At 43.6% G+C, this 27751-nt stretch overlaps 1 protein-coding gene across 1 annotated transcript; it reads right to left on the reverse strand.

Moving 5' to 3' along the window:
• Positions 1-785: 785 nt before the first annotated feature.
• AP4E1 (adaptor related protein complex 4 subunit epsilon 1) lies at positions 786-23494 on the reverse strand. Its single transcript, XM_087972710.1, has 21 exons — positions 23205-23494; positions 21867-21938; positions 21280-21403; positions 20963-21036; positions 19475-19596; positions 18197-18356; positions 17079-17245; positions 16750-16823; positions 15046-15168; positions 14834-14943; positions 14500-14643; positions 12891-12999; positions 12664-12782; positions 11921-12220; positions 9855-9969; positions 9007-9133; positions 8403-8664; positions 5746-6315; positions 5462-5646; positions 4469-4626; positions 786-3682 (listed from the first exon to the last, which is right to left on the reverse strand). The coding sequence occupies exons 1-21, from the start codon at positions 23388-23390 to the stop codon at positions 3522-3524; spliced, it is 3462 nt and encodes a 1153-aa protein (XP_087828836.1). The 5' UTR covers positions 23391-23494; the 3' UTR covers positions 786-3521.
• Positions 23495-27751: the final 4257 nt, after the last annotated feature.

A 27751-nucleotide genomic window follows, 5' to 3' on the forward strand; every position in this document is an offset into this window, starting at 1 on the left:
TCCTCTGGATGCTATTGTAATTTTAATCCTTCTCGCTCACGTCTATCTTCTGCTGTTTGGTGCCCTCCAAAAACAGTGGGGACTTTGACTACAAGAACCTTTGGCTATGAGATTTCTGATAAGAAGTCCTTGCAGGTTTTACTCCCACTAGTTGTAGCCTACTTTAGGGCATCTCCATTTCCAGGCCTTTGAGCCAACACTGTCCGAAGATGTTTCCACTGTCAGGTGGCCAAGCATGACATCATAACGCAGCACAGAGTGTGCAGTGAAACACAGAGCGTTGTTACCTTCCCATCGAAGTGGTACCTATTTATCTACTTGCATTTACGTGCTTTCGAATTGCTAGTTGGCAGGAGCTGAGGTAAGTGACGGGAGCTCACTCCATCATGCGCTGTTAGGACTCAAACCCCTGGAGCACAGACCTTCTCCGGTGTCTTTGAAACCTCTGAGCCACCACTCATCCATATGATTTTTGGACATCTGGAGAAATTATGACCCTATTCGGCTCATGATTAGAATAATTTAGGATAGAGCATGGTATTTTATCCAAGGACAAAGCTCCTTACTCTGCCACACCTAATCACTGTGAATGTTATAATTAACATGGGTGTTTTGATTATTCCTTATGGCCCTCTTCAGTATATACAGGCGCTGCAAGTTTAAGCCAGTTGGGTAGCATACCTATATTTGAACATCTGGGGTTAAAATGATCATTGCAACATGCCTAGATTTTGCATTACACAATAGATGTTATAAATGTTCCAGTGACCGATGCACAATAGTAGTTTGGTACAGCAGGATAATTTATTATATTGCAATTATTTTAAGTTAGGTGGTAATAAGAACAGTAAGAAACCACTTCTGCAAACAGTTTGAAAATAGAAAGGAAGTAGAGAGGGTACAATTAAGGAAAACCCGGTAAGTCTCACCAAGTTTTGTTTGGTTCAGATCTACATACTTGGCAGAGTAGGACAGTTAACATTTGGGGAAAAAATGGACAACAGGATCTCCAGGATAAATCTTTGTATCGGGAAATGGGTAGGAAGCTTCTCAGCCTCCAAATATGCTTCTACTACAACTGCAAATTATAGTGGAGGATTCTGGGAGTTGTAGTTGAGCAAGATCTGGAAGCCCAGAAGCTTAAACCTGATTTGATGACAGTGGCTAAAAACTGCATAGATTTTAAATTATAGCTTTCCTAAACTGTTACAGGATAAATCCTATCATATACCATTAACATTCATGTAGAAACAATATTTCCAATGTATTTATTCTTCCAACCCCTAAATCCTTATTTTTAATCCATAAAGGCATATATAGTAAACATGATCATACAACAGCCTCTGTATATAATTTAACCCAGGGGACTCCAACTTTGGCCATTTTAAGACTTGTGGACTTCAACTCCCAGAATTCCTCACCCATGCTGGCTGGGGAATTCTTAAAGTCGCCCAGGTTGGAGACCCCTGATTTAATACATTTTAAATACATTTAGTGCATTTTAAAGAATTCCTTTGTGACAACACTGAAAAATCAGGGAGGGGGAACCCCTACCAAAATTCAATCCCTTTGTTAGTTAATTGCATTCTACTTTCTTAAGTGAGAAAATTGGTGAACTTTGAAAGAGTGGATGTTCTACAGTTAAAACTGTGTGGAGTTCATAATGGATGGCTCTATTTTCTCTCACGGCACCTTGCAATCTACTTAGCAACAGAGTCTTCTTCTAGCCATTAACTACACCTACATATCCATATCCATAATTGTATGTTTTTCAGAAGAAGCTACATTACTGGGACTAAGAAATGGTAAGCGAAAGAAGTTAATAGCATAAGATAAGAAAAAAAAACCAAACCTAAGTGTTCAACTTTTGCAACTGGACTTCAACTCCCAGAATTCCCCTGCTAGCAAAATATAATAGAAATGCCACAAAATGGTGGCATATAAATTAATCATAATTTTACATTACCGATCAGTCACTCTCTCTCAGCCGAACCTACCTCACCATGGTTGTTTTTGTGGAGAAAACAGGAGGAGTATTAAATATGTTCGCCCCCTTGAGTTATTTATAAAAAAACAATTATGGGGTCCTCCCAAGGTCATCTTTTCTTTTATGAAAGTAAGTATATTTATACGTTTTCACATGGCCAAAGGTAGCGGGAAAATGGGGGGGAAACAGCTCACCAAGTCAGAAGATCTGGAAGTTAACGCAAAAACTGTAGAAATTCTGTATTGCATACCTAGAATCACACCACCCATCTCAAGCTGTGTTTGCAAAAAGGTACTTCCTTGATCACACCCATACCCATACAAAAAAAACACCTGGTCATCCTACTATCTATCCATACCATAAAAACATTGAAGACAAACTCCCAACTCTGATGACTCTGATTGTTGAGGTACAGTCAACGGTGACCTGTGCCAAGAACTTTTCCACAGTGCCATGACCCAGCCATGATGCATGATGAGGCAATCATGGATATACTTACAAACTGAAGATTTTATCCCTGCATGTTTATTGTTGTTTCTATAAGTGCTTAAGAAGCCACCTGTCATGCCCCCATCAAGAGTCTGAATCCGAGGAGGAAGATGAACAGCTGACAGGGAATGGGAGTGTGGCTCCGTTGGCTGTGGAGGAGGCTGGGGAAGGGCAAAATCTGTCTGGGCAGAGCAGGGGAGAGGTAGAACAAGGGAGAGGGAGTTCAGAGGAAGAACCAGGCCCACTTCCTCTTCATCCTAGGGCATGCAGGGAGGAACGGAGAAGAGAGCAACGTAGGTTGTGTGGCTTATGGGGGAGGAAAGGGCCCTGATTCCCTTCATTAGCCGCAGCTGGGAAGACAGTTTATAAGAAAGCCAGGCTGCATGAGGCAGGCTGTTTGGAGCAAACATTACTTTATATCGTGTTGTTGTGGCTTATCTGTATTCCTGGTGTCTTCCCAACCGTGTGAGTTTTGCCATGCCTTCACATCTGAAAATCTTGCTCCTGCCCTGCCAAACTAATTACTTCAGTTTGGCTTGTCTGGACTTAATTTTCTGCAGTCAAAGGCTGTTCCTGGGAGAGTTTTTCTCCAGCCAAAAGGTAACCTGGACATTGGGGGCAAAGTTGGAGATAATAAAGGGACTCTTATTGATTGTCTGTCTGTGTTGCCTTTGTGCAACACCCTGGGTCATCACACCACTTCAAGAGCTTCAGCAAAATAAGCAGTCCTCTGCACTAGGGAGTGTAAAGACTGAGTTATTCAAGTAACCGATCCTATGAATAATCCCATGAGTTATACCAATACATTAATAGAAAATATGCGCCTTGCATAACATGTCTCGATTCAGCTACCCGTACCTTACTGCCTTGTCAACGTCAGGTGAACATCCTGATCGGTTTTCCCCTCCCACTGGAAGGAAAGCCACACTGATGCCGAGATACACCTTCGCTCCGTGTAGAACAGAAGTTTGGGATTGGTAAAAACCCCTACGCACAATCACTCCTCTTTCATGCCAGTCCAAAAAAGGGGAGTCCGTGTGGTTTTTCAGGATTCTTCCATCACCTTCTGACATTGATAAAGTAAACAATCTGGTAGAGCAGAACAAGGCGATCTGAACCATAAGGCCAATGTCCCAGCATGGAGCCGGCAGTGAAGAAGACACGGGATTGATGGAAGCAGTCGACAAGCGGCTATTCCCTCATTTCCTAAAGAAGGCATTTGGAAAGTTCTTAATATCTGGGTTTCAGGCACAAAGGACCAGGACCATACATGCAATTGCAGTTCAGAAGATTTATTGCTCGAGCCTATTTGTGACCACATATCAACTCTAAGCTGATAATGTGCTTAACTCCACCCCCACCCCAGCTCTGTTTGTTCTTCTCTTACACCAGGTCCTTTTATGGCACAATCACTGCAACACAAGTGGGCTTATTATTCAAAGAGAAAATGTCACACATTGCCTACGGGAATTTCCAATAACTTTCTGCTTCAGTAGGTGTGGGTGGGTGGGAATTGTGTGGTTTTTGTTTTGCTTTGTTTCTTGGATCCTAAGCTACAGTGTGACGCTTTATGAATACTGCTAGCTGAGGCTAGATTAAAATACTCATTTCCCCAAACACCCTTTTCTTTTCTCCAATGACTGAGGAAACAGCTGCCTCTGATTCCTGTTCAACTGTCACTCCCTGAGGTTTCAGTTTGGATGTAGAAAGGGGCGAGAGACACACAATTATTGAACATTTTCCCAACACTGAGAATTTGGGGGAAGTGGAAAATAACTACTGACTTCTTGTCTGTATCTCCGTGTTCTTGAAACTCTGAAAAGGGGGTCCAAATTTCTGAGGAAAACCCGAATGGTTTCAAATTACTTCAGAGAAGTAGCTTCACCTCAGCCAAAAGCCCAAATCATTCCAATTTTAGAAAAAAATGTGGTTTAATCTCAGAACTTCAGGATCATATATGTCATACATCTGAAACAATGTTAAGTTACATACCTATGATATCAACAGTATGTAGCTTCAGTTTTTGCTGAAACGTGTCTAGCATCAAGGACAGAGTTCCTTGAGATGGTGCCACCTTCAGATTTTGTTTGACTTCATTTGAAATGGAGAGCCACAGTTTTCCATATTCATCCGTGCTCATCTTCATTGGTCTGCAAACAGGGTTGTCGATAGAAATGAAGAAAAGAAAAAACAGAAGGAAAAATTAGTCAATTAAATGTAATATTTAACATGGAGGATCCATCCTGGCTAGGTGCTGAAAGAAAAAGCAAAAAATTATCTTCCCCTTTTACACACACACACACACACACACAAGAAGACGAAAAAGCACTACACTAATCTTCAAATCCCTCTGTTAACCATCTATTATTATATAATATATATTTATTTCTTGTGGCTAAGATTGAATGTATGTTTTTGTTTTGTTTCATTTTGTTTGTTTTACTGTTTTATGTTTTATTTTCTGTGATGAAAAACAATAAATTTAAAAAAAGAAAGAAATGAAGAAAAGAAAAAATAAGTCTAAAGGAATGGGCAGCACTAATCATTTTACTTGATTTAATTAATCTACTATGCATTTTTAAAACTTTTCTTGAAAGATCGCCTTTCTATCTATTGGTCATGGATGGACATGCAGCCATGACAGTCAAGCTAAGAAAGATTTCATGAAAAACAGACGTTGGAGTAATCATTAAGATGAGCTCAGACTGATATCCCCCTACTACACTACCAGTACACTTTGCTGTCGAAGTAGCCAAAATATATAGACAGCTTGCTTACAAGTTGCCTGTTCGATCTTGGTACGTCCGTATTTATTTAACAATCTTGGAAGCATTCAATGTTTTCCAATACTAAAAAACCTAGGACAAGGAGGGAGAGGAGGTGGAGAAAAAAAAGAGATGGAAACCCAACTGTGGGAGAGAACCTTACCAAGGAACTCTAAGTTTACGTTTCATATGTATTAAGAAAATTATTTTATATAGTTACCTAATGAAGTCTAACAGTTCTAAAGAGACAGAAAATCTGAGGTGGGCGTCCAATTCTAGCAGATAACTGATGCGACCAAAGATTTTTCCTGAAGAGCAGGGCTTCTCCATCTCTACATACATCTGGAAGCTTTCTATATTTTTACTTTCTATCACAGCAAGTTGGCAGCCAAGACTTTCTACCATCTTCAATATAAAAGAAGAAGAAAAAAAACCACGAGTTAAAAATGCTTTTTTTGGATCCAATACTAGCAGAAAGAGCCAAAGGGATGCTAAAAAGATTACCTTAAAATGTTCAGAGTGCTGGAATTCCAGAGTTATGTCTTTCAGAATGGAAGGGCTTTTATTGGCGAGAAATAAAAAAATGAGAAGACTGTCCTCTTTCCAGACCTTAGAAAAATATACAAGCAAGGACTCGTTGCTGCAGAGTTCTGAGATGTCTGAATGAGGATGTTGGGCTGCTTCTTCTGGGAGACGAGGCGTCGGCAGAAGTTGCTTCTGAACTAGAGCGGGAGAACTTGGGGAAGGATGGAAAATGTCCATGTGATCATGGGGGAATAAAGAAGATGGTGAAAACTGGGCATCCAGGGACTTTTCATTCAGCCCGCCTTCCGGCAACGAATGGGAGCGATCGAGCGTCGTCTTGGATTCAGGCATTTCAGAAGAATGTAGGGATGCTTTCCTGAACTTCAGATGTCCGTTGTTTACAAAAAGGTCCTTCTTTCCGGTTAACCCTTCCTGAAATAGGGAAGTGGGAGGGCTGCTTTCCTCAGGCGATGAACTCTCATTAGGGAGGGCTTCGTTCATTTTCGATTTCCGTATAAACTTCTGAGCTGCGGGATCTCCTTTGCCCATCTTTAAAAAAAACGGGAAGTAAGCGGGACCGGAAAACAGGATTAAAACGGAAACCGAAGTCTGAATGGACCATCTCGGCCAAAGCAACAAAGGTTGGGAAAGGGAGGGGAGGGAGGGAATCCTAAAAAGGTACCATCCATAAGGTAAAGGTTCCTCTCGCACCTACATCATGCATGATATTCTGCTCTGAATAAAAATCGGGCCGGCCAAAAGAGACCCCCGCCGCGCGCCCGGGAGCGCCACTGCTTTCCTTCGCCGGGCCGGACGGCGGCGTGTTGCACGGAGGCTGGTCTGTGGCTGGCCCAGCTCCCTTTTCCTGCCGCTCAGCGGCCTCCGCCGCACCGCCCGGGCTCCGCTCAGGTATCCGGCTGGGGCTGTCAGGAGTTGCTACCGCCGGCGCAGCCCACGCTGCTCCAGTCCCGCGTTCCTCGGGAAGGAAAGGCAAAACCAGGAGCCGCTGCTGCCGTTGCAAAGCACCACCGCGGCTCTTCCTTTTGCCTTTCCCTTCCTGAGGCAACGCGGGACTGGAGCCGCGCGGAGCTGCGCCAGCAACTCCTAACTCGGGGCCTCCGAGGGGAGGGGAAGGAGAAGAAGAAGGGGTGGGGGAAAGGAGGGGCGATTCCCCAAAAAATCGGAATTCGATTTTAATCGGAAGAATATCATGCCTGCTACATGCTAGTCGTTTCCGGCTCTAGGGGCAGTGCCCATCTCCATTACAAAGCTGAAGAGCCAGCGCCATCCGAAGACATCTCTGTGGTCATGTGGCGGGCATGACTAAACGCCGAAGGCGCACGGAACGCTGTTACCTTCCCACCAAAGTGGCCGCTATTTTTTTTCTACTTGCACTTTTATATGCTTTCGAATTGCTAGATTGGCAGAAGCTGAGACAAGGAACGGGAGCTCACTCTGTTATGCAGCGCTAGGGATTCGAACCACCAAACTGCCAACCTTTCTGATTGACAAGCTCAGCGCCTTAACCACGCACGTCCCCTTAGTTTATTTATTTATTTAGATTTATTTAAATTTAGAGCCAGTTTGGTCTAGCGGGTTAAGGCGACGGGCTAGAAAGCAGGACGCCGTGAGTTCAAGTCCCGCCTTAGCCACGAAAGCCAGCTGGGTTACTTTGAAGTAGTAACTACCAGGAGATTGGGAGTTCTACTTTCTTCCCCTTAGGCATGAAACCGGCTGGGTGACTTTGGTCCAGTCCTTCTCTCTCAGTAACTCACTTCACAGGGTGGTTATTGCAGGGAAAATAGGAGGAGGAAAGGGTATTAGGCATGTTCCTTGCCTTGAGTTATTTATAAAAGCAAGAAAGACAAGAAAGACAAGAAAGACAGAAAGGAAGGAAGGAAGGAAGGAAGGAAGGAAGGAAGGAAGGAAGGAAGGAAGGAAGGAAGGAAGGAAGGAAGGAAGGAAGGAAGGAAGGAAGGAAGGAAGGAAGGAAGGAAGAAAGAAAGAAAGAAAGAAAGAAAGAAAGAAAGAAAGAAAGAAAGAAAGAAAGAAAGGAAGGAAGGGAAGGGAAAGGAAGGGAAGGGAAAGGAAGGAAGGAAGGAAAGAAAGAAAGAAAGAAAGAAAGAAAGAAAGAAAGAAAGAAAGAAAGAAAGAGGAAGGGAAGGGAAGGGAAGGGAAGGGAAAGGAAGAAGGAAGGAAGGAAGGAAGGAAGGAAGGAAGGAAGGAAGGAAGGAAGGAAGAAAGAAAGAAAGAAAGAAAGAAAGAAAGAAAGAAAGAAAGAAAGAAAGAAAGAAAGAAAGAAAGAAAGAAAGGAAGGAAGAGGAAGGGAAGGGAAGAGGAAGGAAGGAAGGAAGGAAGAAAGAAAGAAAGAAAGAAAGAAAGAAAGAAAGAAAGAAAGAAAGAGGAAGGGAAGGGAAGGGAAGGGAAAGGAAGGAAGGAAGGAAGGAAGGAAGGAAGGAAGGAAGGAAGGAAGGAAGGAAGGAAGAAAGAAAGAAAGAAAGAAAGAAAGAAAGAAAGAAAGAAAGAAAGAAAGAAAGAAAGAAAGGAAGGGAAGGGGAAGGAAGGAAGGAAGGAAGGAAGGAAGGAAGGAAGGAAGGAAGGAAGGAAGGAAACGAAACGCAATTTAGCTAGCCTACCAGATTAGTGCTGCCTTGTGATCCCAGCCCAACAAAGAGCACTGAAGCCAGCTGCTGCTTTTCTTTCGTCCCTTCTGTCTGATCCGTCGTTTCTTCCTTCGGCTGCAATGGGAAAATGCTAGCCACCATCTCCACTGATGGGCCACCCTGAAGCACAGCCTCCGTGGTTTTCTCTTCTTTCTCTTCTTGGTTTTTCTTCTGGGGCAGATAACCCTCTTTGCTCCACAATTTCTTGACGCCTTCAAGCTTCAGACTGTTGTTCCTGAAGAGGGGATAGTGGTTAGATCAGAGGTCTCCAAACTTGGCAACTTGAAGACTTGTGGACTTCAACTCCCAGAATTCTACAGCCAGTTGAAGTCCACAAGTCTTAAAGTTGCCAAGTTTGGGAACCCCTGGGTTAGATTCTTAGAATCTTAGGGCTGGAAGGGGCCTTTGGAGGTTGTCTAGTAGTCCAATAAGACCTCTGATATTTTTATATTTTAACATTTTCCCTGACTTGGACAGAAGTTACTGTTTTGATGGCCAAACAGTTGGGTTACAAGATATGAATGGAGGCCAGGCTGTGGTTTAGAAGTTCTTTTTCTGACGAGACAAACCTACTTACTCTTTCTGTCCTGTCTCAACACTATTGTCCGAGCTCAGAGAAACTCCGGTTGGAGACTGTCTGCCGGGAATTCTTGATACAGGGAAGCTCCGAGAAAGGGATTCTCCGTAGGGTTCAAAATTCAAAGCTGCCAAGAGAAGTTAACAATCATCAACGCCTGTCGAGCCAGAACATAATATCTACTGCAAAAACTTGGGGAAAAAAATATTTGATTAATAGCAATAGCAATTAGACTTATATACCGCTTCACAGGGCTTTACAGCCCTAAGTGGTTTACAGAGCTACCATATTTGCTCCCAACCATCTGGGTCCTCGTTTGACCCATATCAGAAGGAGGGAAGGATGAGTCAACCTTGAGCCGATCGAACTCCTGGCACTGGGCAGAGTTAGCCTGCAATATTGCATTTTAACCGGAGGGAAGGAGGGAAGGAGGGCGGAAGGAAGGAAGGAAGGAAGGAAGGAAGGTAGTAATAGCAATTAGACTTATATACCGCTTCACAGGGCTTTACAATCCTCTCTAAGTGGTTTACAGAGCCAGCCTCTTGCCTCCCTCCCTCCCGGTGGCTAGAATGCAATATTGCAGGCTAACTCTGCCTACTGCCATGAGTTCGATCCTGACCAGCTAAAGGTTGACTCGTCCTTCCGAGGTAGGTAAAACGAGGACCCAGATTGTTGGGGCCAATAAGCTGATTCTCTAAAACCGCTGAGGGAGGGGCTGTAAAGCACTGTGAAGCGGTACAGAAGTCTAAGTGCTATTGCTATCGCTGTTCATTGTTCTCACTGTTAGGAAGCAATTAGGAATTAGTGAGGAAGCAATACATGATCTTCATTTCTTAGAAAGCAATCACCTTTTTCCTGGGACAGTTTCTCTTCCTGTCTTTGATGATGAGGTTTGTATGGCAAGGCACCCCGGTCCAATCCTTCGGCCACAAAGCCGTCTAAGAAAGACAAGGAAGCATCCACCTACATAGAATCAGACATGAGTTAAAGATTATAATTCGGTTAGTTCTTTTGAAAGGAAAGCCTAATTCTGGATTTTATTTTATTTTTCTTTCTCCAGCAGACGGGCAGACATGCCAGATCCCACTGCTCAGTGGCAACATGCAGCCCTGGCAGTACAAAGGTACATCGAGGTCCTTGGAAGACACTAATTGGAATCAGATGTGCTCAACAAGAACTGGACTACGTGCATAAGCCTGGACATTAGGTTTTATTATTATGGAAGAGGAACAATAATGTCCAGAACAGTCGGCATTGCTCCAAGTAAAATGGCTCGCTGAGATCTTTTACTTACTGAGCAAATTTTAGAATAGAATAGAACAGAATAGAATAAGAATAGAATTAGAATTAGAATTAGAATAAGAGTAGAGTAGAGTAGAATAGAATGAGAATAGAGTAGAGTAGGGTAGGGTAGGGTAGGGTAGGGTAGGGTAGGGTAGGGTAGGGTAGGGTAGAGTAGAGTAGAGTAGAGTAGAATTCTTTTATTGGCCAAGTGTGATTGGACACACAAGGAATTTGTCTTGGTGCAAATGCTCTCAGTGTACATAAAAGAAAGGATATTCATCAAGAATCAAGATTCATAAGGTACAACACATAATAATAGTCATAGGATACAATAAGCAATCATATCATACTAGGATACACTCAATATAAATAGTAAGGATACAAGCGACATTCATAAGTGAGAGGGGATGGGTGATAAGGAGTGATGAGAAGATTAATAGTGGTGCAGATTTTGTAAATAGTTGGACAGTATTGACAGTATTGTTTAGCAGAGGGATGGCGTTTGGGGGAAAAACTGTCCTTGTGTCTAGTTGTTCTGGTGTGCAGTGCTCTATAGCGTCGTTTTGAGGGTAGGAGTTGAACCAGTTTATGTCTGGGATGTGAGGGGTCTGTAGATTAAACACCACCCTCCCTTCCAAGTCCTTATGACCACAATTAAGCCCAACATTTCTGTTGTTAAGTGAGACATTTGTTAAGGGAATTTTGCCCCATTTTTGCAATCTTTCTTGCCTCGTTTGTTCAGTGAATCCCTGTGGTTGATAAGTTAATCAAACGGTTGTTAAGTGAATCCGGTTTCCCCATTGACTTTGCTTGTCAGAAGGTCGCAAAAGGGGGTGATTACGTGACCTTGGGGAACAGCAGCGGTCGTAAATATGGACCCGTTGCCAGGCCTCTGAATTTTGATCACGTGGGAACGCTGGAAAAGTTGTAACTGTGAAAAACGGTCGTTAAGACACTTGTTTCGCTGCCGTTGTAACTTTGAACATTCATTAAATGAACTGTCGTAAGTCAAGGACTACCTGTATTATTAAGCCTTTCAACGTACTCAGACAATACCGCCAGGACTATTAGTTCCGTCCTTATTGTAAGGTTACAATAAGAGTCCTGCAAGTTTGAAAGGACATGTCTCCCCCCTCTTTAAATACAAAAGTGGGGGTACAAAGAAACTAGGTGGGGTCCCCTCTGAGACTTTGCCACAGTTCAATTCCTACTGTAGACTCTCTTTCCTTTTATCTAACTACTGCCTGGTCTGTGGCTCTTCCTCCTGCCCCCAAGGTCATTCTCACCAGAGGTGGTATTCAGCAGGTTCTGACCGGTTCTGGAGAACTGGTAGAGGAAATTCTGAGTAGTTCAGAGAACCAGCAAATGCCACTTCTGACTGGCCCCGTCCCCATCTCTTCTCTCTGCCTCCCATTGAGTCCCAGCTGATCAGCTGGGTCTCCTTTGGTTGCCCTGCACAGGAGAACGGAGCTGGAAAGCAGGTTAGTGGGGTGGGGAGGGAATGGGGATTTTGCAGTCTCCTTCCCCTGCCATACCCACCAAGCCACGCCCACAGAACTGGTAGTAAAAAAACTCTGAAAGCCAAAGCTGATTCTCACGTACCATTGCACCTATAGTAACAAGGACTCACCACAATGTTCTTATAGCTCGCATCAAGTGGAAACAATCTCTTCATCAGTTCCTTGTTTTCATAAAGGTATTTCAATTCAAACGCATGCTGCCTCATGCTGGTATCCAAAGATGCATTGAATTCCAAGAGGAAATTCTCAACCGTCTTTGAGCCATTAGTACGAGAAGCTATTTTAGAAATTGCAGCCGTGATCCAAGTCTTGGTTTCACAAGTGGCGTTGCTTTTAAGGATCCGGTACAAGGTCGCTAAAACAACTTCGGGGTCCACGTTTTGCAGGAGGTAACTGTACTCCCCCAAGACCTGGCAGGAGAAAATTAAAACATCAGGATTAGTCAATAGTTAAAAAGTCATTTTTAATAGCACAGCGTTCTAAGCATAGTCTTTTTTAACGACCCCATAAACAGAATGGAGCTGAGTGTTTCCTGGCTGGATACCCTTCCTGTCACCAATGCGGAGTTTTGTTCCAGCAGATATATTCTCAACATGCCCATAAAGAGAAATATCTGGCTCTAACCTAGAATCGAACTCGCGGCCTCCTGATTGTGAGGCGAGAGCTCCGCCTGTAGACCACTGCACCACTCATAGCACAGCCTTCTAATGAGATTGTACATTCTAATTTGGAACTTCTCTAGTTTAAGAAACTGCTAAACTGACAAAATTCATTTTTCTATTATGTGAAATAGAAATATTCAGCCAGAATATATTTCTTTAAAAAATAAATATGTCTAATCTTTCTTTCTTACCCAACTCATCACTTGAAGAAACTTCTGCGGATAAACTGCATTTTTGTCCTCTAATAATGACAGGTAAGATTGGACAGCGTGAAACCGCAGCTGAATATCTTCCTTCTCATCTTCAAAGCCTAAGAAAAACAGGGTGTGTGGTTGTTGTTGTTTTTTTAATTGTTGGAAATTATTATTATTATATTTGTAATAACCGGATTGCATTCATTCTCTCATGGTTTGCTCACCTTCAGCAAGAAGTCGCAAGAAACTGTTCAGAATGTCAGGATGCATTTTATCTCCCCCTACCGAAAACACGGCATTCATAGTCCGGATGAACCATTCATTGTTTGGAGCATATGTGCCAGGGACATTAAGGAAAGGACACACCATAGTTCCATCAAGGCAGCATTCAGTGTTCTATTATGGCATCAAATGTTCTATGGCAGAGTCCAAACAATCAATTTCTTTATTAAAGTTACTTGCGTGCGAAGAGGGGAAGCATTTATTGGTTTTCAAGGACCTGAAATGATAGCAAGGCATTCACACAAGTCTGTACCTATTACAGGTAAAGATAAAAGGTTCCCCTTGCACCTATGTGCTAGTCAATTCCGGCTCTGGAGGGTATAACGCTGTTCCCTTCCCACCCAAGTGGTCCCTATTTTTCTACTTGCATTTTTACGTGCTTTTGAACTGCCAGGTTGGCAGAAGCTGGGACAAGTAGCAGGAGCTCACTCCATTACGCAGCGCTAGGGATTCGAACCACTAAACTGCCAACCTTCCTGATTGACAAGCTCGGCATCTTAGCCACTAAGCCACTGCGTCCCTCTATTACAGGTAGTCCTTGCTTAATGGCTGTCTTGTTTATCCACCGCTCGATTACAACCAATCATTGTGGCGTTCCTGGTGTCATAGAATCAACATTCAGGTGCTCACAATGGGGAGGTCTTTACAACTATTTCCGCATCCTGCAATCACAATTGCCATTGGCAAACTCCACAGCTGGCTTCTAAAAAGCAGAAACCAATGCAGAAACCAGTAGTAAAATCACAAGTCATAGGGTGTCTCACTTAGTGGCAGAGTTGCCGGTTAGGGTTGTTAAGGGAGGACTACCTATATTTGCTAGGATTTCCATGGGTTTCAGATGTCAGGAATGCACAGCTTCAAAGGCTCAATACAGCTCTGATATAATGTGACTCGGCTGGAAGCAAACTTTTGAACCTGATACCATCAAACCATAGGAAGAATGGCTGCAGGTTTTGGGTCTGGCTAGTCTAAAGAAAAGAAGGATTAGGGGTGATATGAGAGCAGTATTCCAGTATTTGAGGGGCTGACACGAAGAAGATGGGGTCAAATTATTCTCCAAAGCCCCAGAGGGCAAGACAAGAAATAAAGTTGGAAATTAATCAAGGAGAGAAGCAACCTAGAACTAAGGAGAAAGTTCATGACAGTTAAGAGCAATTAAATCAATGGAACAACTTGCCTCCAGAAGTTGTAAATGCTCCAAAACTAGAGGTTTTTAAGAAGAGACTGGACAGCCACTTATCTGAAATAGTGTAAAGTTTCCTGCTTGAGCAGGGGGCTGGACTAGAAGACCTCCAAGGTCCCTTCCAGCTCTATTCTACTCTACTCTACTCTACTCTACTCTACTCTACTCTATTCCTATTCCTATTTTATTCTATTCTTTGGGTTAATTTCAAGGGTACCGCAAGACACATCCTTTAAAAAAAAACCTGAGTTTCAGATGCAATAAAATGGAACAACCATCAAAATGATATATCAACACAAACAATTAAAACATGTGGAGAGATAAAGAAGTTCATCTGAATGGAGCAGGCACGCGCAGCAGGTAAAAGGATATTTTTCAGCTAATTCTGCTATTTTCCCAGCAATGTTGATGATGGCATATTCCTCTTTGCTTTGATTTATGTAGTCAAGCATCTTCTGTACAATGACAGTGACATTTTGTTCATTGGTTATTCGATACAGAAGTTCCAACGTCTGAAGGAGAAAATGGGTAAATTTCACTCAAGTGAAACAGACGGACAGATGGATAAAAAAATAAATAAATAAGCTGCATTCAGTCTGAGGACCAGATGGTGGAATAATCAAAGAAATGCAATTATTTATTGATCACATTGCTAAATGTGCGCAACTCCATTAACAATAATCATAACCTGGTATTTATTACCTCTCTTTTAATAATGGGATCGGGATGTTCCAGGCACTCAATTATTGTCATTTGGTGTTGCAGAGCAAGGTTCGAATCCTGCTGGATTACATAGGTTAAAGCCTTTAATCCTAAAGGGGAGAAAAAACTAGCAAGTTGGAAAAATGAAACTGTAGGCATTCAGCATTTATTCCGCTGGAAAAACGAGGAAAAAGAAAACCGAGAGAACTTACCCAAATATTTCAAATTAATTTTAGGGGACAAGACAAACTTCCCAATGCATTTGGCAGCCTTCTCAAGCAGATCAGGTTTGGGGTGAATGGCGTAAATGGTGTGGACACATTCGAACAGGATTGCTGCAGAAAAGGCAGAGAGGACATCGGAGACCCCATGCATTAAAAAATAAAACAATGCCAACAACAAAACCAGAAATCCGAATGTACAAAAAATAAATAACGAATATATCATTGACACTGACGTTGATGAATTGTCAGTTTGTTTCCTCTTTTTCTTCTTCGTTTTGTATTTTAACTTCGAAAATTATATACACGCATACACACACACACGCACACGCACACATATATATATGTTAATATATATATATAATAAAATGGGACTGCATTAATATTCAAATGATGCCAAGCAGCTAACAGAGGCAGGAAAGCATTCGTAGTGCATTAGAAGGCTTTCTTGCCTGTTTATTTATGTCACATCCCGGACATAAAATGTTTCAACTCCTTCCCTCAAAATGATGCTACAGAGCACTGCACACCAGAACAACTAGACACAAGGACAGTTTTTTTCCTGAATGCCATCACTCTGCTAAACAACTAATTCCCACAACACTGTCAAACTATTTAGCAAGACTGTATTACTATTATTCTTCTCATCCTTCCTATTACCTATCTCGTCCCACTTATGACTACAACCTTGTTGCTTGTATCTTTACAGTTTATATTGTTTTATTTGTTTCCTAGTATGATTTAATTGTTTATTTAGTATCCTATGACTATCACTAAACGTTGTATCTTATGATTCTTGATGAATGTATCTTATTTTAATTTACGTACCAAAGACAAATTCCTTGTGTGTCCAAATGTCAACTCATAAACTATTTCTATGGTCTTTTTAGAGTTGCCAACAGAAAGGGAGGGGGGGAGCAGTGCGGCAACTTGCAAACCGAAAGTGCATTCCATAAATGTTTTCAAAGATAGTAACTAGGTGACTGAAGATTCTGCCACACAAAATTCTAACTGGAGAATATGATTGATGACTCTTAGCTATGGATGTGTCCCATTGGAGAATATGAATTACGATACACCCAGGGGGTGGGGGGGAAAACCAGGGTCAAGGGTGACAGTGAATGATGTGTCTCAGAGTCAGCTACACCCAGGCAATCCCGGACAGTTTAATTCCCAATAAATCCTTTTTAAGTTTTGAAAGTTTGGCTCGAGACTCGTGATTTAAATGGGGGAACTGCCAGAGCCCTTGGCCAATAAAGAATTCTATTCTATTGTAGAACAAATACGTCAATACTCTATGAAGAATTATGTCTGCCACCAGCAGGAATGTCTAATGCAGGTAAGTCCTTGACTTACGACAACTGAGCCCCAAATTTTTGATGTTAAGTGAGACGTTTGTTAAGTGAGTTTTTCCCCATTTTACGACCTTCCTTGCCGCAGCCGTCAAGTGAAATCACTGCAGTTGACAAGTCAGGAACCTGGTTGTTAAGTGAATCTGGCTTCCCCATTGACTTTGCTTGTCAGGTCTCAAAAGGGGATCACTGCCACCGTCATAAGTATGAACCAGTTGCCAAGCACCTCCCAGCTCTATTCTGATTGTAATTGTAAACTATTGTAAGTCGAGGACTACCCGTATTACAAGTGACAAAGACACATTTGGTTCCCCTTACATTAAAATAATCTTACTTCACCTACCATAAGTAATGTTGTGATTGATTTCTGCTCTCCTTAAAGTTTCATCTAAAACGTCATACATTAATTCACTGGTGCTGACAAAGGAGAAAGAAAATGTTCACTGTCACTTTTTTAAAAAAAATAAAAGAGAGAAACTGTGTTGTCCCACAACTCTTTCATTTCATTGTACGCATGTTGTGCATTGAAAATAAATGTTTGATTTATCAGACTTAAAACAATTCAATAACTCTGAACAATTATTTAGCGTGCACATTATTCGTATCTGCAAACCGTATAGCAAGCAACACTTTTCTCTCCCACTTTTCATATCGAAGTTTTAAAGAATTTACCTTGGGTCATCTTTTCCAAGTAGCCTTAATATTCTTAAAAGCTGGATTTGCAACCAAGGGGCTGGAGTGTTGTGATAGTTATAATCCACGGGGAGTTTTCCCCCGACCACCTGCTTCAGAATTGTGACAAAGCTGCTTGTCAAATCCTTATATTCCGAGGAATCTTCCTGGACAAAAATGCATCACACACAATTAAGACTGAACGGACAAATCAAGAATGAATGGTATTTCGTCGCCATTTGCCCTGCAGTGCTTTTCGTATGAAAGCTAATGTTTTAATAATTTCTCACACCTGAAGGCAACTGACATTTAAACATGGAACATGGAACAAACACCCTGCGATCAGCAAGTACAAAATTTAATTTAAATGATATATTTCTAAGGGGTCCTTTTCAGAAGTACTGTCTAAATCAGTGGTATAGAGTCTACACTGCCCGTGTCATCAAGGGAACCCACTTTTTAAAAGAAGCAAATGTCACTTTTTAAAAGGTTTGAAATTTCACAGAGCTATCAAACCTTGCAAAAATTCAGTATTATTACACGAGATTTAATCAGATCTTCAGGGTAAGATTGTGGGAATGTTTTAAGACTCCAATTGTTTCTCTCTTGCCCACCATATCGTGATTTTATTTCGGTGGAACATGTCCTATTATAGCAAGTTCCTTTTTCATTAAAGAGAACCCTGTACCTTAAAATACTAATTGATACCAAGATACAATATCAGTAAATGGACAAAGCAATTACTGAGACTGTAGAGTTATGAGAAAACATTGAATTAGCAGTGCGAAAAAGGATTGGAATCTCTTGAGCTAAATGCCTCACGATCTGTTATTAAAAGTAATAATAATAAAAAAGAAAAGCTACTAAAAAGGATTACGGATAAACATTATTTTCCAACTTTCCCTTTGTTCTCTGACTCACATACAACATTTATAGGCACATAAAATGTGTTTTGATCTCAATCTTCACTTAGTTCCCTTTCTCCTTAAAAACATACGCTAAATATTTATATTTTCCTCCATGAATCATTTCTATATGGATGAAAGCCGTTCTTGTTTACATTCTGTCATGGAATTGTGCTGTCAACATGAACAGCCTAAGATGCTTAAGAATCCCACCTTCACCATCTGCAGATAGATGTGCAAAGAAGCTGCCATCACACCCACATCTCTATCACAAAGCGCCTTTCGGAATTTGTCGTGAATGTGCTGGACTTGGTTAGGAGCAATTAAGTAGAACTTGTAGAGTGCCTGGACGGCTTTTCTCCGAATAATTTCCCTAAAAAGAAAAAGAAAGAATGAGATTGAGTTGAGACGAGATGAGCTCTTACATCCAAGGCTGACCCTGAGCTCTGTGTTTAGAGAAGCTTTCTAAGATCTCACAAGCTTCACGCTTGTAGTGTCAGCTGCCACTCTATGCTTGCTTGTGCTTCACTGCGGTGACAGTCTGCCACGAACTGGGAGGAATAGGGGATAGGGAATGAAGGGGGGAGTGTGGGGAAATGAAAGTAAATGCTCTAATTCCTCATGTGATGAGGATACAAAAGCAACGAAGGGTGGGATACAAAAGCAACAAAGTCACAAAAACAGGTGAAGTCCCTTTAATTCCTTCAACTTGGCTTCAAAGCTCCAATTGTCATTGACTGGAGAAAAAACTCCCTCACAAACAGTTGCGAAAAGGAAGAAATGCCAAAATACGTATAAATTATAAATAGGAAAAAAAACAACACAAACCACACTGAAGCAATTAATCAGACAAGGCAGGATAAGGGCTTGAAGACGTCCACAGATATCGAAATACACACACTGGGAAGGACGCCAGAACTCAGATAAGAACTGATAAGACTAGAATTATTTCATGCTTTGCTTCCAGCACTGCACAGTTTCTCCTTTTAAACAGTTCTCACGGCTGCAGCCCATGAAGGGGACCAGGGCCCTTTCCTCTCCCATAGACCACGCCATTCACGTTTCTCCCTTATCCGCTCCTCCCTGCATGTCCTAGGATGAAGAGGGGATGGGCCGGGGTCTTCCTCTGAATGCCCAGCTGGCCTCTGCCCTTCCCCAGTTTCCTCCACAACATCCGGAGCAACACTTCCACTCCCTGTCGGTTGTTCCTCCTCTCCCTCAAAGTCAGACTCCAACAGAGGCATGACACCTCAAGAGGCTGCCTCAAGGTCACCCAGCTGGAAGGAGGAGGACCAGGCTAAACTGCACTTGAACTAACCATTAGGAAAACATATTGCCAGAACTGGATTGGTTACACTGGAGGGAGCAATGAGAGAGAGTTAAGGGATGGAAAACACAATTTTCAGTTCTGGCTTTGCATTACTTGCAATACCCTTGATCTCTAACAAACTAGACCTTTCTCAACAAATAGAACCAAGGTGCGACACGTACTTTGAATGCTGGAGTTTGTCTTCTATGAGTGGAAGGACAGCAGGAATCATTTCTTGGGGGAAAAGCTGGCTGGCTGCTGTGAGGGCCATGCATACCTCCATGAGATTCGTACTCTGCAAATCCTGCCACAATGAGTAAAAGAAATGTATTAAAATGGGTTAACCACAGGTAGTCCCTGACTTACCACCAGCACCGAGTCCAAAATTTCTGTGGGTAAGTGAGACATGTGTTAAGTGAGTTCTGCCCCATTTTATGACCTTTCTTGTTGCCCGGAAGCCCCCAGTATTTGGGGGTCTTCTTTTCAGTATTCTCCTCCAGGCTACTTGCTGACCAACCCACCCGCCCCTCTCTCCTGTCCTTTCCTTCTCCATTTTCCACTGAGCCATGGTGGCACAGTGGTTAGAGTGCAGTACTGCAGGCTACTTCTGCTGACTGCCGGCTGCCTGCAATTTGGCAGTTCAAATCTCACCAGGCTCAAGGTTGACTCAGCGTTCTGTCCTTCCAAGGTGGGTAAAACGAGGACCCAGATTGTTGGGGTCAGTAAGCTGACTGTAAACCGCTTAAGAGGGCTGTAAAGCACCATAAAGCGGTATATATAAGTCAAGGGTCTTCAAACTTGGCAAGTTTTAAGACTTGTGGACTTCAACTCCCAGAATTCCTGAGCTAACATGACTGGAGGAGGAATTCTGCGAGTTGAAGTCCACAAGTTTTAAAGCTGAAGTTTGAAGACCCCTGGTCTAAGTGCTATTGCTATTATCACACACCCCTCCACACTGCCCTCATTTCTCTTGTGCTTTATTTTCCCCCACAGGTGCACAACATTAATAACATTGTGTATCACTCAGTCCTGCACTAAACCTCTCTACACTTTCTCTGGCTGGATAAATGTCAACCACCAGACATTAAACAGACAGATAAACAGACATTATCTTGTTATGATAACGGCACAGCCAGTTTATATGGGCGAAACAATCTAAACTAACTTGCAATGTTTACAAGATAGCAGTGCAGGGATCAAAGAAAGTTTATATTCAAACGATACTGTGGTTGCTTTCTTGTAAATTAAAAAAAAATGGCCTTCAGTAGATCCCACTACCAATGAAAGGCCAGATAAGGCATTAAGCACAATTTGTGTGTGCAGATGTGTATGTTGACAAGCTCTCATTGCTATGATTCACACAAATCATTAACTCATAGTTAGCCAGAAAGGAAGCTCGGCAAATGTTAAAAGGACGCTCCAAACTTGGCAATTTTGAGACTTTTGGACTTCGACTCCCAGAATTCCCCAGCAAGCCATACTAGCTGGGGAATTCTGGGAGTTGAAGTCCACAAGTCTTAAAGTTGTCAAGTTTGGAGACCCCTGTCTTAAACTATTCCTTCTTTCTCCTCCAAAGGCAAACTTTTATCAAGCATTCTGCTTTCCCTTAAGCCTAGTCGACCATGTCAGCTCAAGAAATTATGGTTTAAAAATAGTCTGCGAAGCCATACCTTCACCACTGTGTTCACCAGTAGAACCAGCAACTCATGATTTTCATGCAGAAATAAAGAAATTGCCAAATAACCTAAGACAAAAGGGGAAAATGTTCTACATTAGGACACCAAATAGTTTCCACCTCTCTGTACTGTACAAGTTCAGATCAACTTATAGCAAGAATGCAATATGTCTCCTCCAAGCAGCTGAATACTGTGAAGGTTTTGTAGATAGCAGGGCCAAAAGCATGTTTTTACCAACGTAAAGAATACACAAAGCGTTATGATTTATGGATTTGAAGATTAAGAAACACCTAATTAATGAAAACACCTACCAACTCTTTTCTCAAAAAGATTCCCTTGCTGTGCCAGCTTAATGGCATGGATGTATCCAAAAGACGCCTCATAGCCCAGCATCTCACAATAGATCATCCTCACCATACATTCTTTCATCAATTTCTGAAGAACAGAAAATAAAACGAAACGTCTTTTTAAAAACAATATGGTATTTCTGTCTTTATTGGTTAATTTAGGTCTCACCTCAATCAAATCTTTATTATGGTCATAAACCAGCACAAGGAGAGTGGGATATAAACAATAATTGTTTAAAAGCTAAATGATATAAAAACAAGGTTTTTATACAAGGTTAAAAAGCATAGAAATATATGCATATAGAGAGAATGAGAGCTTTAGTGTGTGTGTGTGTGTGTGTGTGTGTGTGTGTGTGTGTGTGTGTGTGTTTTATGTGTGTGTAAGAGTCTAAAAAGAATCTAAGAGTAAAATTGAAATGGCATTAAAGGGGAAAAAATAAGGAGTCTGAGGAGTCTAATTGTAAAACTTACAGTAAACTTTACAACTGTCAGCAATGGTTAGAGCAGAGAGAACAATATAAATTATATTTTATTTTGTCTTTAAGACCTACCAGATTTGTAGTTGGAGCTGAAACAGTAGCTTTTAAATTATTTAATTCCTGGTGGATAAGTTTTTCTTCTTCCTAGCAGGGCATAAAATCAAAAACTTTGCTTTAAAAAAAAAGCCTCTGATATTATTTTCACTAGGCAAATTTTGGGGCCTTAAAAAGAAGTCAGGAAAGAATACCATAAAGCCCCCTCTTTAATTTGGGGTGGAAAGGGAAAATTGAGAAAACAAGGGGGAGCAGATACAAGTACTCTACAATAAGGCCTTGCTCTCCTGGCTAAGGAGGAAGCAGAACTCTGCACACGCCTGGGAACTCTCAGGCAAACCTGAGCCCAGGGGCGCCTCCTTACATAAAGGAGAAGGGGAGAGAAAAGGGGGAGGGGAGAGAGAGAAGGGGAGGGAGGGGGGAGAGAAAAGGGGAAGGGGAGAAAAGGGGGAGGGGAGAGAAAAGGGGAGGAAGGGGGAGAGAAAAGGGAGGAGGGTAAAGAAAAGGAAAGGAGGGAAAGAAAAAGGGAGGGGGGAGAGAGAAAAGGGGAGGGGGAGAGAAAAGGAGGGGAGAGAAAAGGGGGAAAAGGGAGGGGGAGAGAAAGGGGGGGAGGGAGAGAGAAAAGGGGAGGGAGGGGGAGGGAAGGAGGGAGAAAAGGGGGGGAGGGAGAGAAAAGGGGAGGGGGAGAGAGAAAGGGGAGGGAAAGGGGAGAGAGGGAGGGAGGGGAGAGAAAAGGAGGGAGGGGGAGAAAAGGGGAGGGAGAAGAGAAAAGGAGGGAGGGGAGAGAAAAGGGAGGGAGGGGAGAGAAGAGGGAGGGGGGGAAAAAGGGAGGGAGAGAGAAAAGGAGGGAAGAGAAAAGGGAGGGGGGGAGAGAAAAGGGGAGGGAGAGAGAGAGAAAAAAAAGGGGGAGAAAGGGAAGAGAAAAGGGGAGGGAGAGAAAGGGGAGGGATAGAGAAAAGGGGAGGGAGGGGTAGAGAAAAGGGGAGGGAGGGGAGAGAAAAGGGGAGGGAGAGGGGAGAGAAAAGGGGGAGGGAGAGGGAGAGAAAGGGAGGGAGGGAGGGAGGGAGAGAAAAGGGGAGAGGAGGGGTAGAGAAAGGGGAGGGAGGGAGAGAAGGGGAGGGGAGGGAGGGGGGAGAGAAAAAGTATCCTGGGCGCGCGGACGCTTCTGCCCCCTCCCCACCAAACCCCCCCAGGGCGGGCGCGCGCGGGAGGGGGCACGCGCCTCGCCCCTGCCGGGCTTCCGCTCGAGCCCGGGGGTGGGGGCGCGCGCCCGCGCGTGTGTGTCCGGTGCCCCCTCCCCAGTCCCTCCGTCCCTCCCCTAGCCAGCGCTGGCGGGCGCCCCGGCGGCGGCCTTACATGCTTGGAGGCGAGCGCGGTGATGCTGCGGATCAGGCCTCCCAGGCGGGAGGTGGAGGCGGTCCGGCCGGGCCGCGCGGGGCCTCCTCCTCCGGCTCCTCCGCCCAGCCCCGCCGCCGGCTCGCGCTGCTGCTGCCCCAGCCAGCCGGGCAAGGCGCTCAGCGTCCGCTCCACCACGTCGCTCATGCCCGGGTCGCAGCAGCCGCCGCCGCCGCATCCCGGAAGAGCAGGCCCGACGCTGGCCTCGGCCCCCGGCCGCCGCCCCGGCGCTCATTTCCGGGCCGGGCCTGGGCGCTTTCCGCTCCCCGCGGCTCTCTCTCTCTCCCCGCTGAGGCGCATGGGACGGGTAGTCCCGCGGCATGTGGGGACGGGTGGGGCGGGCAGGCGTTGGGCCTTCCCGGAGGAAGAGCCTTATAAAAGCGCAGCCCGCTTTTGGGGTGGGGGCGGCTCTTCAGGACGGAAGGTAGGAGGGGTGTGTGAGGAACTACAAGTCCCATCGTCCTTCTCTAATTGCCGCCAGGAGCCTCTGCCTGCCTCCCTCCCCGCCCCTCCGCTTCCCCTTCCTTCCTTCTATTTTTCTATCTTTCCTTCCTTCCTATCTCTTTTCTCCCTCCTTCCTTTCTCTGTCTTCTTCCTTTCTTTCTTGTCTCTTTTTGTCCTTCTTTGGTCTTCTCCTTCCTTCCTCTCCCTCTTCTCCCTTCCCTTCCTTCCTTTCTCTTCTTCCTTCCTTTCTCTTCTTCCTTTCTCTTTCCCTTTTTCTCTCCTTTCCTTCATTCCTTTCTCTGTCCTTCCTTCCTTCTTTCTATTTTTCTATCTTTCCTTCCTATCTCTTTTCTCCCGCCTTCCTATCTCTTTTTCCTTTCTTCCCTTCCTTCCTGTCTCTTTCCTTTCTTTCTTCCTTTCTCTTCTCCTCCCGTTCTTTCTCTCTCTTCTCATTCCTTCCTCTTTCCCTTTTTCCTCTTTCCTTCCTTCCTTCCTTTCTCTTTCTTTTCTTTCCTCCTTCCATTTTTCTATCTTTCCTTCCTTCCTATCTCTTTTCTCCCGCCTTCCTATCTCTTTTTCCTTTCTTTCCTTTCTTCCCTTATTTCCTTCCTTCCTGTCTCTCTCTTCTCCTTCCTTTCTCTTTCCCCTTTTCCTCTCCTTCCTTCTTTCTTCCTTTCTCTTTCCTTCCTTCCACGTGTGCCCATCTCAATGGTTCCTGATGCTCAATTGTTCTAGGTGCTTTACAATAAAAGTGAAGAAAATATACTGCATATAAAAATAAAACACATGCCACTGCCCAACCATTCATCCCCAGCCAGGGGGAGGGCTCTGCCCATGCCCAGGGACCCAGCTGCAACTGGAGCTGTGTCTGTCCATCTTTATTCATTTATTTAACGCATTTACATGGTTCCTTTCCTCAGTACACAATTGAGTGACAATTGAAAGGTGATGTGAAGTAAAGACACTTGGTTAGATCTTCTGGTCAAGAAATGGTGAGAAGCCCAAGGATAGTTATTGTGATAGAAATTGTTAGTAGTTACTATTTGGTGCAAGTTGATACTGTAAAATCGTTATGTATCAAGTCGCTGCTTTTTTATTCTGTTTTATTTTCCCCTCTCCCCCATTCTTTCCTCTATCGGCTTTTCCTTTCCCTTTTTTCCACTTTTGCATTTTATATTAAGAAAAAAAAACTTAATAAAAATATACTATAAAAAAAAAAGAAGCCTGAAGATGGCACCAACAGGCAGCTTTCCAAAATAACTTTGAAGAGCTCAAAGCTTTTGGAACATCCTTAATCATGCAAATGCAAAAAAACTAATCATATCGCAGAAGTGGGAGATAATCCCTTTTACAAGACCGTCTAAATCAGGGATGCCCGGCTGTGGATTTCAACTCCCAGAATCCCTCATGCAGGCTGGAGATGTTTGGGAATTGAAATCCACAGGTCTTAAAAGTTGCCAAGGTTGGACACACCTGGTCTAAATGCAGAGTTCCAAATTTCTACATAAGTCCCTTATTTGGGACTTTAATCTTTAGCTAGAAGGTCAAATTTATTCAATTGGATTTTAGCCACGGTTCCTTCACCCATCCCATATCCCAATTTGTCCCTCCCTCCCTCCCTTCCCCAATCAGTGAACCATTAGGACGAAGCATAGCCCAATCGGATTTGTGTACATAGATCCTGTTCCTACACTTACTTTCAAAAGTAGCTTTAAGCTTCCTGCGGATGTATTATTTAATGATTAAATTTTTATCCCACCTTTATTGCATTATACATAATTCAAGGTGGTATACATACATACATACATACATACATACATACATACATACATATATACTACTCCTTTTTTCCCCACCACAATTCTGTGAAGTGGGTTTGATTGACAGAGAGGGACTGACCTAAAGTCACTCAGCTGGCTTTCATTCCCAAGTCAGGACTAGAACTCACCACCTCCTGGTGATTGGTTCAAAGACACCCACTTGGTTTTTATGCCTAAGTCAGGACTAGAACTCACCGTCTCCTGGTGATTGGTTCAAAGACACCCACTTGGTTTTTATGCCTAAGTCAGGACTAGAACTCACTGTCTCCTGGTGATTGGTTCAAAGACACCCACTTGGCTGTCATGCCTAAGGCAGGACTAGAACTCACCATCTCCTGTTGATTGGTTCAAAGACACCCACTTGGTTTTTATGCCTAAGTCAGGACTAGAACTCACCGTCTCCTGGTGATTGGTTCAAAGACACCCACTTGGCTTTCGGGCCTAAGGCAGGACTAGAACTCACCATCTCCTGGTGATTGGTTCAAAGACACCCACTTGGTTTTTATGCCTAAGTCAGGACTAGAACTCACTGTCTCCTGGTGATTGGTTCAAAGACACCCACTTGGTTTTTATGCCTAAGTCAGGACTAGAACTCACCGTCTCCTGGTGATTGGTTCAGAGACACCCACTTGGCTGTCATGCCTAAGGCAGGACTAGAACTCACCATCTCCTGTTGATTGGTTCAAAGACACCCACTTGGTTTTTATGCCTAAGTCAGGACTAGAACTCACCGTCTCCTGGTGATTGGTTCAAAGACACCCACTTGGCTTTCGGGCCTAAGGCAGGACTAGAACTCACCATCTCCTGGTGATTGGTTCAAAGACACCCACTTGGTTTTTATGCCTAAGTCAGGACTAGAACTCACTGTCTCCTGGTGATTGGTTCAAAGACACCCACTTGGTTTTTATGCCTAAGTCAGGACTAGAACTCACCGTCTCCTGGTGATTGGTTCAAAGACACCCACTTGGCTTTCGGGCCTAAGGCAGGACTAGAACTCACCATCTCCTGGTGATTGGTTCAAAGACACCCACTTGGCTTTCGGGCCTAAGGCAGGACTAGAACTCACCATCTCCTGGTGATTGGTTCAAAGACACCCACTTGGCTTTCGGGCCTAAGGCAGGACTAGAACTCACCGTCTCCTGGTGATTGGTTCAAAGATACCCACTTGGTTTTTATGCCTGTCAGGACTAGAACTCACCGTCTCCTGGTGATTGGTTCAAAGACACCCACTTGGTTTTTATGCCTGTCAGGACTAGAACTCACCGTCTCCTGGTGATTGGTTCAAAGACACCCACTTGGTTTTTATGCCTGTCAGGACTAGAACTCACCGTCTCCTGGTGATTGGTTCAAAGACACCCACTTGGTTTTTATGCCTAAGTCAGGACTAGAACTCACCGTCTCCTGGTGATTGGTTCAAAGACACCCACTTGGCTTTCGGGCCTAAGGCAGGACTAGAACTCACCATCTCCTGGTGATTGGTTCAAAGACACCGACTTGGCTTTCGGGCCTAAGGCAGGACTAGAACTCACCATCTCCTGGTGATTGGTTCAAAGATACCCACTTGGTTTTTATGCCTGTCAGGACTAGAACTCACCATCTCCTGGTGATTGGTTCAAAGACACCCACTTGGCTTTCATGCCTAAGGCAGGACTAGAACTCACCATCTCCTGGTGATTGGTTCAAAGCCCACTTCGACTCTCATGCCTAAGGTGGGTCTAGAACTCACTGTTTTCCATCGGTTGGCCCTAAGCCACCTAGTCAGCTTTCATCCCTAAGGCAAAACTAGAACTCACCATCTCCTAGTTTCTAACCAGTACCTTAGCCAGTACACTAAACTGGCTCTTTTTTTCCTCATTTCCTAGTTCTGGCATACCAGGTGGGGCTAACGCCATGTGCATGTACCTCTTTCGTTTACTATTCTACAGTTATGAGCATAAGGCATTAAGATATGTCAACATTACTTTTGGCTTTAAATGACGCCTGTCGTTGCCCAGGAAATTTGTTTGCCCAACACTGTAATAGAAGCTTAAGTGCAGGAGTTTCCATTACTGTGATTCAGCATTACGGTGCTACTCTTTCAGCTACCATCTGGCCATCCTTTCCTTCCAGTGCCTCAGAATAAACAAACGTTAGCTGATGTGTTCCAGATAGAATATCCTTGGGGATGTGTAGGCGTGCAGATTTTATTTTCTCCTAACCTCCTCCTGGGTCCTCCTTTCTCCCCTCCTTTGAAACAAAAGTTGA

Source organism: Notechis scutatus, chromosome 11 (genome assembly GCF_049901735.1).
Source record: "Notechis scutatus isolate UNSWTSFEM ecotype Mainland chromosome 11, rNotScu1.2, whole genome shotgun sequence".
Lineage (NCBI taxonomy): Eukaryota > Metazoa > Chordata > Lepidosauria > Squamata > Elapidae > Notechis > Notechis scutatus.

What these genes read in the sequence shown, in the direction of transcription:
- AP4E1 (XM_087972710.1), bottom strand. Translation starts at nt 23,390, where the DNA reads ATGAGCGACGTGGTGGAGCGGACGCTGAGCGCCTTGCCCGGCTGGCTG. An exon ending in CTTGGAAAAGATGACCCAAG is followed by an intron (nt 16,824 to 17,078) that starts GTAAATTCTTTA and finishes CTCCTTTGTCAG; the next exon opens with CACCAGTGAATTAATGTATG. An exon ending in TTCTTCAAGTGATGAGTTGG is followed by an intron (nt 12,221 to 12,663) that starts GTAAGAAAGAAA and finishes TTCTCCTGCCAG; the next exon opens with GTCTTGGGGGAGTACAGTTA.